We start from the raw sequence: 17,917 nt of genomic DNA on the forward strand, positions 1-17,917 counted from the left end.
CATATACAGAAAACGGCCAGAAGTGGCGCTGTGGCTCAAGTGGCAGAGTGCTAGCCTTGAGCAAAAGGAAGCCAGGACAGTGCTCAGGCCCTGAGTCCAAGGCCCAGGACTGGCCAAAAAAAAAAAAAAATATATATATATATATATATATATATATATATATATATATTCTTAAAAGGGGATTTGAGAGCTGGGTTACTGGTGGCTCACACCTGTAATCCTAGCTACTCAAGAGGCTGAGATCTGAGGCTGTTCAAAGCCAACCCTGGCTGAAAAGTCCCCATGAAACTCTTATCTTCAATAAACTACTCAAAAAAGCCAGAAGTGGCACTGTGCCTCAAGTGGTAGAATGCTAGCCTTGAGCACAAAGAGGTTCAGGGACAGTGTCCAGGCCCAGAGTTCAAGCCCCATGACCAGCAAAAAAAAAAAAAAGTTTTGAGAAAAACTGCAAAATTTTACAAAGGCCACTTTACACAATAAAGTAGGCAATACCATCTTTTTGAGAGCATAAACATAGTATACAAACATGAGAAAATGAATACTATAAGGAAATAGATTTTTAAGTGACTTATATAAATGTATATCCCTATAGTTGACCTATTGTTGATAGTTCTGTTCTGTGCAGCTAGCTCTAACTATGCTCACTGGAAATACCACAATAACAGCCCAAATCATAAGGAGAGAGGGAGGCCAGGCAACAGTGACTCACCAGCTCTCTAATCTTGGCTACTTCAAAGGCTGAGATCTAGAGGAACCAGATTTGAAGCTAGCTTAGACAGAAAAGTCAGTGAGACTCCATCTTCAAGATAATCAGCAAAAGGCAATGCAGGAATACACAGTGTGGTCCAAAGAACCAAATTCTCAAAGGACTTCATTTACTGAGAAAGTTTCAATGTATTCATGTACACAAAATATTTACATGAGAACAATGTGTATTGACTTTTGCAGTCAAATTTGAAAGAAAAAAGTGCAAAATAAAATACAAGTCTTCAAAAATTTTTACACAATATCTCCAGTATTGGGAAGATATAAATAAGAAAAAAAATCAAAACAAACTGAAAATACATATAAGACTCCCAACTCAAAGTTGCCTAACCTAGTCCATTTTGTGAAAATAGATAATGTAAACTTTGTTTTGCATTTTTAAATATATTTTTAAAATATACAAGTACTGTTCTTTTTTTAATACACTAAATAAATTACATTATAGAAAGGATTGCCTCATTAGAGCCTAGCATCTTAGGAATTCTCTCCATCAAGACAGGTTAGGGCTGGGGATATAGCCTAGTGGCAAGAGTGCCTGCCTCGGATACACGAGACCCTAGGTTCGATTCCCCAGCACCACATATACAGAAAACGGCCAGAAGCGGCGCTGTGGCTCAAGTGGCGGAGTGCTAGCCTTGAGCGGGAAGAAGCCAGGGACAGTGCTCAGGCCCTGAGTCCCAGGACTGGCCAAAAAAAAAAAAAAGACAGGTTAGATGACTTTCACAAAACTAAGCAACTAATTAGTGATAAAGCAAGAACAGAATTGTTTGGCTTCAAACAAGTATATTAACTGCACTGCTATTATTGTTAAAGTACACTTATGAAGCTATAACCCCTCTGTACATCACCTTTATAATAACAATTTTTAAAAACTTCAGCCCTGTTTTTAAGTATATGCATAAAATCCCAAACTCCAAGATAAAAATAACATGCCAATATCAAACTCGTTGTGTTAATGAAATTGCATGTCTTCATTTGTATCCTTTTGGGATTTTTTTGGGGTTTTTTGCCAGTCCTGGGGCTTGAACTCAGGGCCTGAGCACTGTCCCTGGCCTCTTTTTGCTCAAGGCTAGCACTCTACCACTTGAGCCACAGCACCACTTCCAGCTTTTTCTATATATGTGGTGCTGAGGAATCGAACCCAGGGCTTCATGTATACGAGGCAAGCACTTGACCACTAGGCCATTTTCCCAACCCAATTGGTATCCTTTTTTTGTGTGACATACACCCATTTTAAGAAAATGGACACAAATGAACAAAAAGAAGATAAAAGTTAGCTTGTCCCAGTCCTCCAGACTTCACTACCATTATATTGTGTCATGTTTTAAAACATGTGTGTGCTCAGTTCTGGGGCTTGAACATGGGGCCTGGGCATTCATTGTCCCTGAGCTCTGTTGCTCAAGGCTAGCATTCTACCACTTGAGCCACAGCTCCACTTTTGGCTTTTTGTGGTTAATCGGCTTCAGACAGTAATCGTAAGATCTTTGCCTCCTGAGTAACTAGGATTGCAGGCATGTGTGATAGGCACCCAGCTTAAAACTCCATTTAATCATATTTTCCAATTAAATCATACTAAAGTGCATGTTCAGTACATAATAATCCAAAGTAAACTGTGGGAAATGCACTCACAATATACTAGAGTGACACCATTTTTAAACATTCTGCAATTTCATTAAACAGAGAGAGTATCAGCACTAGCCTGAGATCAGCATGCTTCCTATGAAGAAATATAGAGGGCTAAGGATGTAGTTCAGAAGTATAGATAGCTTTAGACAAAGTTGGACTGTGGGCCCAAACAAATACAGACAGGTTCTTTCTCTTCATAAAACTCTCAACAGACTATCACACACTATGCATATATTAAGACACTAAAACTAAAATCCTTACCAGCAGGAAGCATGCAACTTCTCTCATAGCTCTCCAGAAAAGCCCAAGGGAGATTCTTAATGCCATGACTTGAGTCAAATGGCTTTCTCTAAGTCAATCACTGTGGTTAACTATGTCGAAGACTCCGGTGTTAGTGACTGTGGCAAAGGGTAAGATGTAAAATATGACAAGAGAATCTCTTCCTAAAATATGTGAAATGTATTCCCCATATAGAAGGGGATTTCTCCTATAAAAAGAAAGGGAAAGGCACATAAAACAGGAAAATCTTACTATTTGTCTCATGTAAAAGTATTATATAACAATTTAGGGGGAGGGGGGGTTAACACTGAGGTTTGAATTCAGAGCCTTTCAATCATGAGGCTTGCTTGCTCTGCTGGTGCTCTACCACTTAAGTCAAGCCTCTAGCCCTGGTGCTTTGAACCTTGCTCTAGGTACTCGGCCTCCTGAGTACCTAGGATGATAGATGTAAGCCACTGGCACCTGGCTTATATAAGAAATTTTCATGAAATTATTTGCAAATTCAAAATCATTCTAATTTGCAAATATGCAAAACAGTGTCTGTAATATTTTATTGTGCTAACATTAGAATTGTAGTCATAAATTGGCATGTCGTATTAATGCAAGGAAAGCAATAATTATCTTGTATGATGAAATGAAGTGACATGTCTTGAAAATCCAGCTTCAACTATATAAATACATCATAAATTTTCCTTGCTTCTTATGGATCCACTGGTTAGAATTTAATTGCACGTGTATAAAGAGTTAAAGCTGTTATTTTGTCCATTATGTCATATGCTCCAATCATTTTCAGTGTCCGAACTAGTTGGTCTCTTAAAGCAGCAGCAGTTAGTGATAGGTTGTTTTCAGTTTTCCATTTAACAAAAGTTTGGTAGGCTCTTTCCTTTAATGGACCAGTGCTGAAAAAAATAAAGTAACAATTATTTTAATAACCAATTGAGAATATTATTTTAAATAACAATTGAGATTATTACCTTAAATTACTTAAAATTGTATATCTAAGTTTTTTAAACCAATTTATCAAATGAAAGTGAGCCTAAAATTAATCAGTAAATTGTCTATATGAAAGCTTGCTACAAAGTTTGGCACATAGAACATGAATGGTATCACTCATTTCCTTATGATAAGTCAACACTTCAACTTACATGAGTTCTCAAGGCTTCAAATAACTTGATTATAAACCAATACTTATATTTACCACACACAGCTTGATTTCACTTGGCTCTAATGACACATCTCTAAGAATCTATTTTACCAGGGAAGAAATTGAGGCATAGCAAAGTTAAAAGGATTTGCCAAAGTCACAATTCCAGCTGGATTAAAGCCAAGCATTTTATCCTTAGAGACCTTTCTCTTATACTCTATGGCCTTCCCAGCATGAATCTCAAATGTATAATAAACTAAAATAAATCTTCCATAACAAATTAGAGTTTAACATGACTATGCCAAAGCCACATAATATAAACATAACATAAATCAGATGTGAGAATGAACTTGTACAAATGTTGTCTTCTTCTTTTTTTTTTTTTTTTTTTTGCCAGTCCTGGGGCTTGAACTCAGGGCTTGAGCACTGTCCCTGGCTTCATTTTGCTCAAAGCTACAAAACTACCACTTGAGCCACAGCACCACTTCTGGCTTTTTCTATATATGTGGGGATGAGGAATCAAACCCAGGGCTTCATGTATAAGAGGCGAACACTTTACCTAGACTAGACCATATTCCCAGCCCAAATGTTGTCATTCTTACATACCTCTTTGAAGTATAAGTACTGGTTTCTGAGCTTGCCAGATATAGTTTTTGATACAATAATTCAAAATTTGTTTCATTTATATTACTGGCAACTATCTTCAATATCTTCTCTAAGATTTTATCTATATTTGGAAATAAACATTTTTAGCTATTTCTTTTGAAGAAGATACTCCATTTTGAATTAATATTTAGTTTTCTTACTTCTGTACTCCTATCAAATATGTATGTTCAGTAACATTGAAAATGACAATACAGATCTGAAATATAATCTGAAACATGAGCAGTTCATTCCATTTCTTTTAAAATCTGAAAAGTCCTTCAACCAGAAATGCCTAATTTAAAGGATATTATAAAGAACTTTAAAGTGAATTTCAAACTTCATTCAAGTTTTGAAATGAATTGCATTCCTTCTTTAATTCTCGTTTATAGGCTTATTTATGAGCCAAATTGAGAAACCAACACATGCATATTTTATATTATAATCATTTTAGTAAGTGTTGGTTTAAATATGAGTGATTTTGTTTTTTAATGAAAGCTTTTAACTTCAAGCTAAATTGCATTACATCCCCAAACTAGATTTCTTCCATCCACTGTGCACATCTCAGATATGTTCTGGGTTTTCTTTCTCCTCTCTCTTTCTCTCCCTTTCCCTTTTCTTCTTTTCTTCCTTTATTTTTAGAGGTAATGGGGATTGAACTCACAGCCTTCTGCTTGCTAGGCATGTACTCTACCACTTGAGCCATGCCTCTGGCTCCCTGCTTTTTCTATTCTAGGCATGTATGCTATTAGTTATTGAAAGTAGATTACATGCCAATGCTATAAATGAAAATTCCAATCTCACAAATAAAAGTTTCATAGAGAGACTTTATGATCTTTGATAACTGCAGAATAAATACATCCCTCGTGCTACTTCTCCTTACATTCATGGATGCTTAAGCTGCAATAGGAAGGCTTCTTAAATACACAGAAAAGTGGTAAATGTCTGAGGTTCTCTCTCTAATCTGTTGCCATTGCCTATTGCATTTTCCCATAAAGACTACAATGAATCCTCCTTCTTTGAGAACTTGGGAAACACAATTTTAGCTAGGAGGTTAATCCCATAATAACATCCTTTCTCTAAAATATTATACCTATCAAAAATATTTTGTGGATCTTTGAAAAAACCCCAAATCTTTATTTACAGAAATGGAATTACCATGGGATATTCCTTTTTAATAACAATAATTAGCACAGGCTACACAGAAAGTTAAAGACAGCAATTGTGACTTTTAATTTCAAAGATGGCAAACAGATGATTGAGTAGGGCCCAAACTAATTGGTATTAGTGGAAATATCTATGGACTTCCTTCCAGGCAAATATGTTTGTTCGAACAACTGTAGCTGGTAAAAATTAGAAAAGATTAGAAATGAAGCAGTCCATGTATTTATGTTCTGGCCACCTATGTTCTGAAACGCCTACTGAAAGGCATTGAGGTTGCCAGGCACTGGTGGCTCATGCCTGTAATCCTTGCTACTCAGGACGCTCAGATCTGAGGATCGTGGTTTGAGGCCACCCCAGGCAGGGAAGTCCACAAGAGTCTTATCTCCAATTAACCATGAAAAAAACTTGAAGTGGAGCTGTGGCTCAAAGTGATAGAGCACTAGCTTTGAGCACAAGAGCTCAGGGACAGCACCCAGGGCCTGAGTTCAAGCCCCACAACTAATAAAAAAAAAAAAAAGAAAGAAAGAAAGAAAAGGGAGAAGGGGAAGGCAGGAGAAAAATGAGGGAGGAGATAACAAGTTGGATAACAAATGTATTCACTGCCTCACATATGAAACTGTAAACCCCTCTGTACATCACTTTGACATTAAAGGAAAAAAAAAAAGAAAAAGAAAGGTATTAAAGTCAATGTGTAGGAAGTAACCCACCCTTCCATGGAATTTGTCTGTTTTCAAAGGTTCAATTTGTGTAGTTCTGGATCAAATAATCTGAATAAGCAAAACAAACCAGTAACTCTCATAATAGTGAAGACATTTTAATGGTGTTTCTAAGTGAATGCCTCCAATCAGAGCTATTATCTACAGATAATACTGTAAAATTGCTTATAAAGACACCAAGCACACATCACCTACCATCTCTTTCATCTGCCTTTTGTAGATAACGTGTAATAGTATACAGTTGTTTTCCTTTACAGATTTCCATAGGAGGTCTCAGCAAAGGGTTGTCATCAAAATTTATTTCCTTCAGTGAAGAAAGGTTGTAGATACCACTAGGTAGATCTATCAGATTGTTTCCTAAGAGGAAAAAAAAAGGTAATTGAATCATACCTTTCTATAAAATCAAACTACAGAGACAAATAATAGTTATGTATGGATATCTATTGCAAAGTACCAGATTCCCTAATGGTAGGAAGTCCTAAGATTTTATCAATGTCCTCATACTAAGAGAGTATACAGAAACAGCTTTGGCCTTGGAAAAATGACACAGGAGGTTATCCCCTTACAGTACAGCAAAGGATTTTTACAGAGTAGGTGGATATCTGTGGGGTTTTTTGTTTGTTTGTTTGTTTGTTTGTTTTTTTTGTTGGTCATGGGGCTTGAACTCTGGGCCTGGTCACTGCCCCTGAGCTCTTCAGATCAAGGCTAGCCCTCTGCCATCTGAGCCACAGCACCACCTCTGGTTTTCTGCCCAAGCTGGCTTTGAACTGCGTGGGTGGTCATTTTTAAAATAAACTTTTGTTCAGAATAATTACAGATCTGCAGGAAAATTGCAGAGATTGTAGTGAGATCTTATATACTCCTACATGCCTGTGGTATTATCTCACATTTCACATTTTCCCAGTCTAACAAAGCATTGCTACATTTCTATTAACCAAATTAGACTCATTTTGATTTACTAATTTTTTTCCCATCATGCTCTTTATTTCCAGAATCCATTCCAGGACACCATATTGTATAGTTCTCTATGGTATGAATGGTATGATGTCTTCTCAGTCTTTCCTTTTGTTTCAGATATGAATCGTTTTGAAGATTACTGATTCGAAATTTTGTGGAATATTCTGTATTTGAAATAGTCTGATATAATCTCTCATGATTAGAGTAGTATTCTGGGTTTTAGGAAAGAATGTCACAGAAGTGTAGTGTACATACACAAATTGAGTAAAGTTGCAGGATACATGATCAATGCACAAAATTAGTTTGTGTTTCTATATACTAGTAATGAACAGTCTAAAAAAGAAATCAAGAAAACAAGCTCACTGATAACATTAAAAACAATGAAATACTACTTAGATTTTTTTCTTGGTTATGGAGATTTTGGACACAGAACCTTTGCACCTGCTAGACAAGTGCTCTACCACTTGGGCTGTGATCCTCCCATCAATGCTTATATACCATTATTTCCCAGCCTGATCTCTGAGATATGGTTTGGTAAATTTTTGCTTGGGCTGGCCTCAAATAGTGATACTTTTTTCTCTGCCTCCCAAGTCTCTAGGATTATGAGGGGGTGTCACTGCCTGTCTATAGCCACATTCACCTCCCTCTTCACCCTCTCCCTTCACCTTCCCCATCCCACTGGTTACTCCCCAAAAGAGTCCCTCTACTGTTTTACACTCATGTCGGTTATTTTCTTATTGTTGGAGTTTTAAGTGTTCTTTGTGCATTTTGGATAATAATCCTGTATGTAAATAAGTCTTTTTCAAATAATAAGAGTTCCTATATATGTGTTTATGCCATGTGTGATGTGCGTTGATTTCTTTTGTTTATTCTTCTTGTGTTTTGTTGCCTTTCTGGTATCTGTGGATTGCTGTTTTAAGTGACCTAGAAATTTGAGCCACAGTTCTACTTCTGGTTTTCTGGTGGTGAATTTTTAAATGTAACTTTTTTTTTCTGTTTCTCTTGGGCTTGACTGCTGTGACTGGGTGTTTTGGGTTCTTTTGGTTTTGTGGTTTGTTTTGTGCTGGTCCTGGGGCTTGAACTCAGGGCCTGGGTGCTGTCCCTGAGCTTATTTTTGATCAAGGCTAGGACTCTACCACTGAGCCACAGCTCAGACTTTTGGGTAGTTTAGTAAAAAGAAGAGTCTCACAATCTTTTCTGCCCAGGCTGGCTTTGTACAGTGATTCTTAGAGCCTAACCTCCTGAATAGCTAGGGTTACAGCTGTGAGTCACCAGTACCTGGCTGCATGTTTTGTCTTATTAAGGTGAAATTCAAATAACAAAATAAACAAATTTAAAGCAAACAGTGCACTAAATGTACTTTTAGAACATTAGCAGTAATTCATGTGAATTCTGAACATCAACTCCAAAGGAAACCCTACATGCAGTAGGTAGTTGCTCCCTATTCTGCCCACTTTCCATCCTTTGACAACTATCTATCTGCACTGGGTCCCTGTATTTGCCCAATGTTATGAATATTTCATATACATGGAATTATATTTAACTATTTAACTCCTTTATATATACATTTACATACATACATACATACATATACATGTGTATGAACTTTTCAGTTAGCATATTTTCAAAGTTTATCCATATTGTAGTTCCACATGAAAATTGACATGAAAATACAAGGACTTCCCATGTACTCCACCTCCACACATGCTTAGGCTCCTCCATTATCTAGTCTCCGCCATTACCCTCTATTAATACTATTAATGCATACTGGTGCATTAGTAGTAGTGTTCTACTAGTACTTTGCAGTAAAAAAAAAAGGTAAGTTTTGTTTTCAGTCTAGAAACACTCCAAATTTAATAAGGTGTGGGGCACTGGTTATAAAGGCCACCTGAAAAATGTAGTTTCATGAAATCAACTGTTCTACAAACACCGTGGAGAACAATTTGTTGAAATCTAATAATGTACTTACACTCGTGTACAGCAGCTGTTCTTAGAACTTTATGCCTTAGAGAAACTCAAGCAGATGTATATCAGAAATGTGTGTAGTAGTAAACATACTGGAAATAACCTAATTGAGAGTATTGATGATGGATTGATTGTACCTATTAAATATTGTACAGATTTTTAAATGACTATATAGATAAAGACTATCTTAAGTATATATACAAAATATTACTATCATAAAATGCTAGCATCCAGTATGTAAGAATGAATACATACATGTTTATTATTTTCTGTAAATGTGAATATTTCTTAATTGGAATTATTATGAAAACTACCAACCTAGTATTTCTTGTACTTTCAGGAATATTTTCTGATAGCTTTCAAGTGAGTGATTTGCTTGTTCTTTTTTCTTTTGTTAGTTGTGGGGCTTGAACTCAGGGCCTGGGCACTGTCCCTGAGCTCTTTTGTTCAAGGCTAGCACACTGGCAGTTTGAGTCACAGTTCTACTTCTGGTTTTCTGGTGGTTGATTGGAGATTAAGAGTCTCATGGATTTTCCTGCCTGGGCTGGTTTTGAACCACAACCCTCAGATCTGAGCCTTCTGAGTAGCTAGTATTACAGGTATGAGCCACTAGCGCCCAGCTGTGGTTTACTTTTCCATGTCCCTTCTGGTTTGAGTTTGAAAGCTTGTAAGCTACTAGTGTTGTAGGGTATAGAGCAGCATCAGGAGAACCAGCCTGTGTTGCGAGGTTTGTTCATGTTTAAAAGGGAAGACATACTCAATGATATTTCCAGAGAAGAATGGAAATGTCTTCCTGTTCCAGAGCTTCATAATAAGCTTTTTGGGGCAAGAATGGAATCTTATGCTTTGTTTTCATTTCCTGTACCTAGGGAATGCATTAAGTGCTTAATGCATTAATGTTAACTGCCATTCTCAATCTTTCCAGCAAAACTTGCAACGATGACACTTATATTCTACTTATTAATTATGCTTGATACTCACCTTTTAGATTTAGTTGCTGGAGATCTTTTAAAGATAAAAACGATGGTGGAAGATAACTTATTTGGTTGTTGGCTGCATTAAAACTAACCAGAGTTCTCAATTCTCCTATATTTCTTGGAATCTCTTTGATTGCATTATATGAGATATCAAGTATTTTAAGATGAGTCATATTAGACAGCTCTTCTGGAAGCCTTGTTAACTGTAACAAAAATGAATTATGCTTTTATCATTCTTGATGCATATACTTTGAAGGTACAGCAGAATAAATCAGGGAAGTAAAGGAAAGCTTTATGTGAAAGATGAAATTTGAATGGCCTTTTAAGAAGGAGTAGGATTGAAGTCCAGTGCTGGTGGCTTTTGTCTGTAATTCTTCCTAACTCAGGAGGCTATAGTCCACAGTATCTTATTCAAAGCCAGCCTAGGCAGAAAAGTTCAAAGACTCCATCACCAGAATAACCAAAAAAAATGCTGCGTTAAAGGTGTGGTAGAACAGCAATCAAACAAGACAAGACAAGAAAATTCAAGGTCCTGAATTCAAACCCCTCAGTTCTCAGGTTGAAAATGTCACTGAATATTTTCATAGGATATTCTTCTTGAATAATAGGGTATACACCAGGCTTGCCTCAAACTCTCAACTCTTCTTGACTCAGACTTCTGAGTGTTAGGATTATGATAATCTCCCAGTTACTAACTGCATTCTGTATTCAGGACTATTAAGAATAGTCCCTTGGGGGGGAGGAATGAGGGAGAAGGTAACAAATTGTACAAGAAATGTACCCACTGCCTTACATATGAAACTGTAACCCCTCTGTACATCACTTTGACAATAAATATAGTTATTCAGAAAAAAAGAATAGTCCTTTGTTTAAGTCCTACGACTGACAAAAAAACAACAACTCTGGAATCAAGACTAGTTGTTTGACAAGGCTTGCTATAAAGGAAACTAAGTCAGAGAGGATAGAAGCTAGGAGGCTTTTGAAGTAATCTAGACATGAAAGGTTCAATGGTCACCAGCGACCAGGATAGGAAAAGTGATATTGGAAACTCCAGGGGAACTTGTAAACTATGGAACTGAGTACTAGTCAGGAGAGCTCCAATTATGCACATTTGGGGACTATGAACATGGAAGTGACAGCAGGTATGGTGAGGTCTAAGAAGTTCTTAAAACAGAGAATCAAGGGAATAGCATTGAAGACATCATATACATAAAGGACAGGGAGAGGATCATAAATTAGTGAAGGAATTAGCTGATGATTATATTGCAAAACTAAAGACAGTTATTTAGTATAATGGCAACTCTTTAAAAATACAACATGTACCACTATTTGTTCCATGTGCTTATGTAACTATTTTCTGGAGCTGTCTTACTGGGAATATATAACAGGTGTCATCGTATGTAACATATTTAGGCAATATAAGGGTTTGAAATCAGAGCTTTGTGCTTGCTAGGTAAGTACTCAACTACCTGGGTCACACCCCCACCCCTTGTCTTTTAGCTATTTTTCAAAACACTGGCCTCCATATGTATTCTGCATACTCACACTTCTCATATAGCTGGATCAGTACATTCCGCTATGATCAACTTACTGTTAGTGAGGTCTTGCTAATGTTTTGCCTGTGTTGGCTTTGAACTGAGATACTCCTGACCTCCACTACCTAAGTAGCAGGGATTAGAGGCATGTACCTTTCTCCTTAATGAAAGGTTAGATTTATCATCAAATTATCTCTTCAGCCATTGAGGAAGGGAAGGAGTGAGGTAGGAGATAGATGGTAGATAGATAGATAGATAGATAGATAGATAGATAGATAGATAGATAGAGCTTTTTTAAGCAAAAGATCATAGAACTAGGATTTTAAGGAACAGACATCAAGAAATCTTACTTTTAGCTCAGTACTAAACATAGCCATAGACTACTTGTGATTACTGAGATTCTAAGACAAACTAGTATAATCAGCACATGCATTATGTCAGTATATATACATATACTGATTTGTACTCAGGAGGCTGAGCTCTGAGGATCATGGTTTGAAGCCAGCCTGGGCAGGAAAGTCTGTGGAAGGCTTATCTTCACTTAACCAGCAAAAAGCCCAAACTGGAGCTGTGGCTCAAGTGGTAGAGCACTAGCCTTGAATGGAAAAAATCTCAGGGACACCATCTAGGCCCTGAGTTCAAGACCCAAGACCAGAACAAACAAATTAAAAAAAAAGGAAAAAGGAAAAAAAGTAAAGTATTTCTAGGGCTTGGACTATTATTCACTGTTAGAGTGCTTGCTTAGCATATTTTTTTTTTTTTTTTTTTTTTTTTTTTTGGCCAGTCCTGGGGCTTGGACTCAGGGCCTGAGCACTGTCCCTGGCTTCTTCTTGCTCAAGGCTAGCACTCTGCCACTTGAGCCACAGCGCCCCTTCTGGCCATTTTCTGTATATGTGGTGCTGGGGAATCGAACCTAGGGCCTCATGTATACGAGGCAAGCACTCTTGCCACTAGGCCATATCCCCAGCCCCCTTGCTTAGCATATTTGTAGATCTGAATTTTATCCAAGGAAGGAAGGAAGGAGAGAAGGAAGAAAGAAAGAAAGGAAAGAAAGAAGGAAAGAGGGGGGGAGGAAAGGAAGGAAGGAAAAGAAAGGAAGGAAGGAAAAGAAAGGAAGGAAGGAAAAGAAAGGAAGGAAGGAGAAAGGGAGGGAAAGGAAGGCAGGCAGGCCCTAATCTAACAATTCTCCAGTGAAATGTTCCTAAGGATAGGGCTGGGAATGTGGCCTAGTGGTAGAGTGCTTGCCTCGTATACATGAAGAAAATTTCCTAAGGAAACGGCTAAAAAAAAAGATCTTAATGAAATTTATCACAGCCTTAAAGAAAATACAAGATTCAAAGTACTTAACAATAACTATTAGCAACATCAATCATATATTGGTTATAATTATTAGGAAGGTTACATATCAAGGAAAAATACTTAAGAGAAATTCTTGCAATACGAAGTGAGAAAATAGAATTAAATTTGAGTATGTTCAGCATTTTTAATACTTAATTACAAAGCCTTACAAGAAAAAGAAGATGAAAAGATACCTGTGGAATAACATTTTTAACTTATTGTCAAAAATTTCTATATTTTCAGAGATGAGTTTATATGACATTTGTAATGTAATTTTTTTTAAGTAAACTGAAACAAAGATGTAGAGAATTGTCAGCTTTATTTGATTCACATTGAATTTTAGTGAAAACTTTTCTATAACTCATTGTGTTAAGAAGTGTATTTATAGGGGCTGGGAATATGGCCTAGTGGTAAAGTATACATGAAGCCCTGGGTTTGATTCCTCAGCACCACATATATAGAAAAAGCTGGAAGTGGTGCTGTGGCTTACGTGGTAGAGTTCTAGCCTTGAGCAAAAAGAAGCCAGGGACAGTGCTCAGGCCCTGAGTTCAAGGCCAAGGACTGGCAAAAAAAAACTAAACAAAAAAGAAGTGTATCTATAAACCATGTTTCTTTTTGTGTGTGGAGCTCTGGAGGGAGAGCCTATTTTCAAAAACTAAAGCACTTCATCTAAGTTTAAAACACATGCATGGCATACTTATGTTCTTATCCTGTTTTGTTCCTCAAAGTCCAAATACCAGTCTCTTACCTTTCTCCCATTTGCCTGACTCATGTAGAGTTCTTCCAGTGATTGAAGTTGACATAGTTCAATAGGAAAATACATAAATTGGTTGCTTGAGAGGTTTAATTTCTGGATTCTTTTTAAATTATGTATCTCTGAAGGGATTTTCTGTAGCTGGTTCTCAGAAATATCAAGTGCTTGCAAATATTCTAAAGCACACAATTCTGTTGGGAAAGTTTCAAATTTATTACAAGATAAAATAAGTACACGGAGTGACATCATATTAGAAACAGATGGTGGAATTATCTTGATTAGGTTTTTACCAAGATCCAGGTAATTAAGATGGGTAAGAGAACACAAGTATTCAGAAAATACTAGGAGTTTGTTTTCACTCAACTCAAAGTGAAGTAGTTGTTTACTGAAAGATATATCCACAGGTATTTCTGAAATTAAATTTCCATTAAAACTCAAATAATAAAGTGACTCTAAGGCACACAATCCCACTGGGAAAAACTCTATTCTGTTATTATCTAATCCAACTTTTGTTATTTTTCTGCAGTTTTTTATTTCAATGGGGACATATAAAATCATATTTCCTGAAAATTCCAGACTATGTAAATTATTAAGATGTGAGATCATGTCAGTTATTTTCATCATGTTGTTTCTGTTTACATGGAGTTTTCGTAAATTTTTGAGCTTCTGGATGTTTTTAGGCAGTTCTGCCAGTTGATTATCACTAAGGCTCAGGTATTCCAACATCCTGCAGTTGGTAATTTTCTCTGGTAAATCTTTCAAGAAATTTTTATCTAGTATGAGGATCCTAAGTTCTCTGAAATTTTCAATTTTGCATGAAATAACTTCCAATTTATTGTCAGCCAGTCGGAGTTCTTTTATTTTGAATAACTGGAAAATTTCCACAGCCAAAAATGTAAGTTTATTGTGATCCATTGTTAATTTTTCTAACTGTTTAAGTTCTCTAATTTCTTTTGGCAAACTTCCTATCAAGTTCCCATTAAGATTTAGTGAAAGTAAGTTTGGAAGAAAGCAAAGAACTTTAGGAAATATTGTTAACTGATTATATTCCAGATTAAGAACACACAAGGTTTTCAAAGTAGGCAGAGTGTCTATGTGTCCTAAATTATTTTTACCCAAATTTAAAACTTCCAACTTTTTAAGATTTTCTAGGCCAGAGAAAGGAAAATTTTTGACACAATTGTTATTGAGGAGGAGTTGTGTTATATTCCCAAGCTCTGATATTTCTTTAGGAACAGATGATATTTGGTTGTGACTGACATTCAATATCCTTAAATTATGAAGTAGCTGAATTTCAGATGGGAGTGATGTTAACTCATTTTCCTGCAAAGACAGAATCTCAAGTCCTAGAAGATCTGCTGTGTCTGCTCCTTGAAAACTTCTTATTTGATTCTTGTTTAAGAAGAGATACTTTACATATTTGACTTTTAAGATGTCCTTAGGGAATTCTTGTAAACCATGGGCTTCCAAACTAACTGTAAACAGATCTGACTCTGAGACAACTCTTTCCTCACTTTCTTCAGAGACTTGTGGACTAACTTTTTCTACTTTCTCATCATATGGTAAGTCTTCAATCTCCTCAGTTGTTTCTAGTAATGAAACTGGAAAAGTTTCTGGTTCAGGCACTGGGCTGGCATCCATAGGACCTATTTCAGTAAAATGAATTTTTTTCCTTTTGTCTTCATCTCTGTTGCTTTCAGAGGAGAATGTCGGCTCTAATGTATCCTTCATGAAATATGTTTCATAAGTCTGATTGAAAGATTTCCGTTTCTGGTCATGAGAAACTTCATTTAAGGAACTTGATCTTTCTTTAATAAATTCAGGCTCCTCCACTGACTCTGATCGAGATCCTTTCCTAAACTTTGTACTTGTATCTTCTATGTCTGATGATCTATCTTCATCATCAGACATCGTATTTGCTCCTGTTTTATATCAATTAAAAATGATAACTATACTTTTTCATGTTTTGTCTTTTGAACCTACAAAACAAATGTTAATATTAAAAGAAAGCTATCAAAACTACAAATGACTTGTGATATAATTAATCTATAAGGAATAATTAATGGATGCAAAGTTAATACATTTATAACAAACTAATTTTGAACAAGATTCCTGGTTAAATATTGTTTATTTACTGCATGTTTTTATCATTTGACAGTTGAAATTACATTAAAATTGTAGAAAAAGAAGTTAGCTTTCCTGACTCGCACCTGTAATTCTAGCTTCCTGGGAGGTGACTGATGATCAGAAGGATCACAGTGTGATACCAACCCTGGGTAAAAGTTCACAAGACTCCATCTCAACCAATGAAAACATGGAAATGCTGGTACATGTCTGTAATACTAGCTACACAGGAGGCATAAATAGAATGGTTCAACTGGTAGACTGCCTGCCTGGCAAGTATAATGCTCTGAGTTCAAATTCCAGTAATGCCAAAAATAAAGAAAAAGAATGGGGAAAAAAATCAAAATTAGGAGGTATACAAAACAGATGAATTTACCAATTTTTGGAAGAAAGTCAATCATTATTCTCCAAAGCATGGAATTTCACTTAAAAACAAATAGTGCTCATTTGGCAGACAAAAATAGAGTCCTTCTATTTTTTTAAAAATTTTTTTTTTTTTGGCCAGTCCTGGGCCTTGAACTTAGGGCCTGAACACTGTCCCTGGCTTCTTTTTGCTTAAGGCTAGCACTCTGACACTTTAGCCACAACGCCACTTCTGGCCTTTTCTAATATGTGATGCTGAGGAATCGAACCTAGGGCTTCATGTATATGAGGCAAGCACTCATACCACTAGGCCATATTCCCAGCCCTGTTTTTAAATAATTCTTAGTGTAGTGTAAAGGTCCATAGTAATATGTTAATATCAGAAAAAAAATGGATGAGCCGGGTACCGGTGGCTCATGCCTGTAATCCTAGCTACTCAGGAGGCTGAGATCTGAGGATCTCGGGTCCAAAGCCAGCCCGGGCAACAAAGTCCCCCTGAGACACATCTCCAATAAACTACTCAAAAACAAAAAATTAAAAGAACAAAAACAAAAACGGAGGTGGCGCTGTGGCTCAAAGTGGTAGAGCGCTAGCTTTGAGCAGTGCCCAGGCCCTGAGTTCAAGCCCCATGACCGACACGGATGGTCATTCATGGAGGAAAAATCCCACCAAAGGCCACACCTCAGAAGTTAAAACAACTAGAGACGGAATGCAAGCACGTGAAGCGACATCCCCGGAGTGTGGAGACGCTGCAGGTTCCCCAGGAAAGGGAGAAGGGGAAAGGGAAGGCAGAAAGAAGCTGGCCTGGGCTAAGCCCACCTTTGAAATCTCACCTGGGGCCTCCCGCCGCCGCCGCAGCTCCTCCGCCGGCAGACGGGGGGGGGGGGGGGGGGGGCCTGGGCAATGACGCCCCTATTGTGGCGCCGGCGGCGGCGGCCCGGCGCTGCCCTGACGCGGGTCCTAGGTCACGTGGAGCCGCTAGGGCTGGAAGTCGGATCCCCATCCCCTCCCCGGGAGCAGACCGCGAGATCAGTCAGGATGCAGAACCCCTGGCAGGCTCCTGGTCCCGGGTGCTGCTCGCCTTAGACTCCCGGAGTCCAGCTTCGTGGGACCTTCGCGCTCCCAGGTGCTTCGCAGGTGACGTAGGCATGGTGAAAAACGGCACTCCACGAAGTGGGGCACCCAGCTGGGCACCGTGCAGACAAACCTCGCGGTCCCTGGCCTCCTGTGTCATGGTTGACCAAACCTGAAGACAATACTGACAGGGTAGTACCGACCACGTACTGTCTTCAGCCAACCACTCACCAGGATGAGGGTGAGATTGCTCAGCTCTAGGAGGGGACCATGGTGTCGCAACCCCCGGGCCACGCCGGTTTCGAAGTTGTGGAGTCAGATCTGACTTGGAGGTTCCAGGGATCCTCACTGGAGGGTGATGTAAATGAGGAAAGGTCACCTGGCTTAGGGGAAGCTCCTGTGACCGTCTCTGTGTCCCATCGCCTATCTGAAGAGGGACAAGTCAAGAGATGAGAAAACAAATTTACCTTCCTACAATTACTTGAAGATGATAA

General features: G+C 37.8%; 1 protein-coding gene across 1 annotated transcript; it reads right to left on the reverse strand.

Annotated features, from left to right (window-relative positions):
- Positions 1–3,385: 3,385 nt before the first annotated feature.
- On the reverse strand, positions 3,386–15,773 carry Lrrd1 (leucine rich repeats and death domain containing 1). The gene is made up of 5 exons (XM_048337885.1): positions 13,857–15,773; positions 10,240–10,438; positions 6,532–6,693; positions 4,421–4,541; positions 3,386–3,569 (listed from the first exon to the last, which is right to left on the reverse strand). The coding sequence occupies exons 1-5, from the start codon at positions 15,771–15,773 to the stop codon at positions 3,386–3,388; spliced, it is 2,583 nt and encodes an 860-aa protein (XP_048193842.1).
- Positions 15,774–17,917: the final 2,144 nt, after the last annotated feature.

The sequence above is a fragment of the Perognathus longimembris genome, chromosome 2 (genome assembly GCF_023159225.1).
Source record: "Perognathus longimembris pacificus isolate PPM17 chromosome 2, ASM2315922v1, whole genome shotgun sequence".
NCBI classification, from domain to species: domain Eukaryota; kingdom Metazoa; phylum Chordata; class Mammalia; order Rodentia; family Heteromyidae; genus Perognathus; species Perognathus longimembris.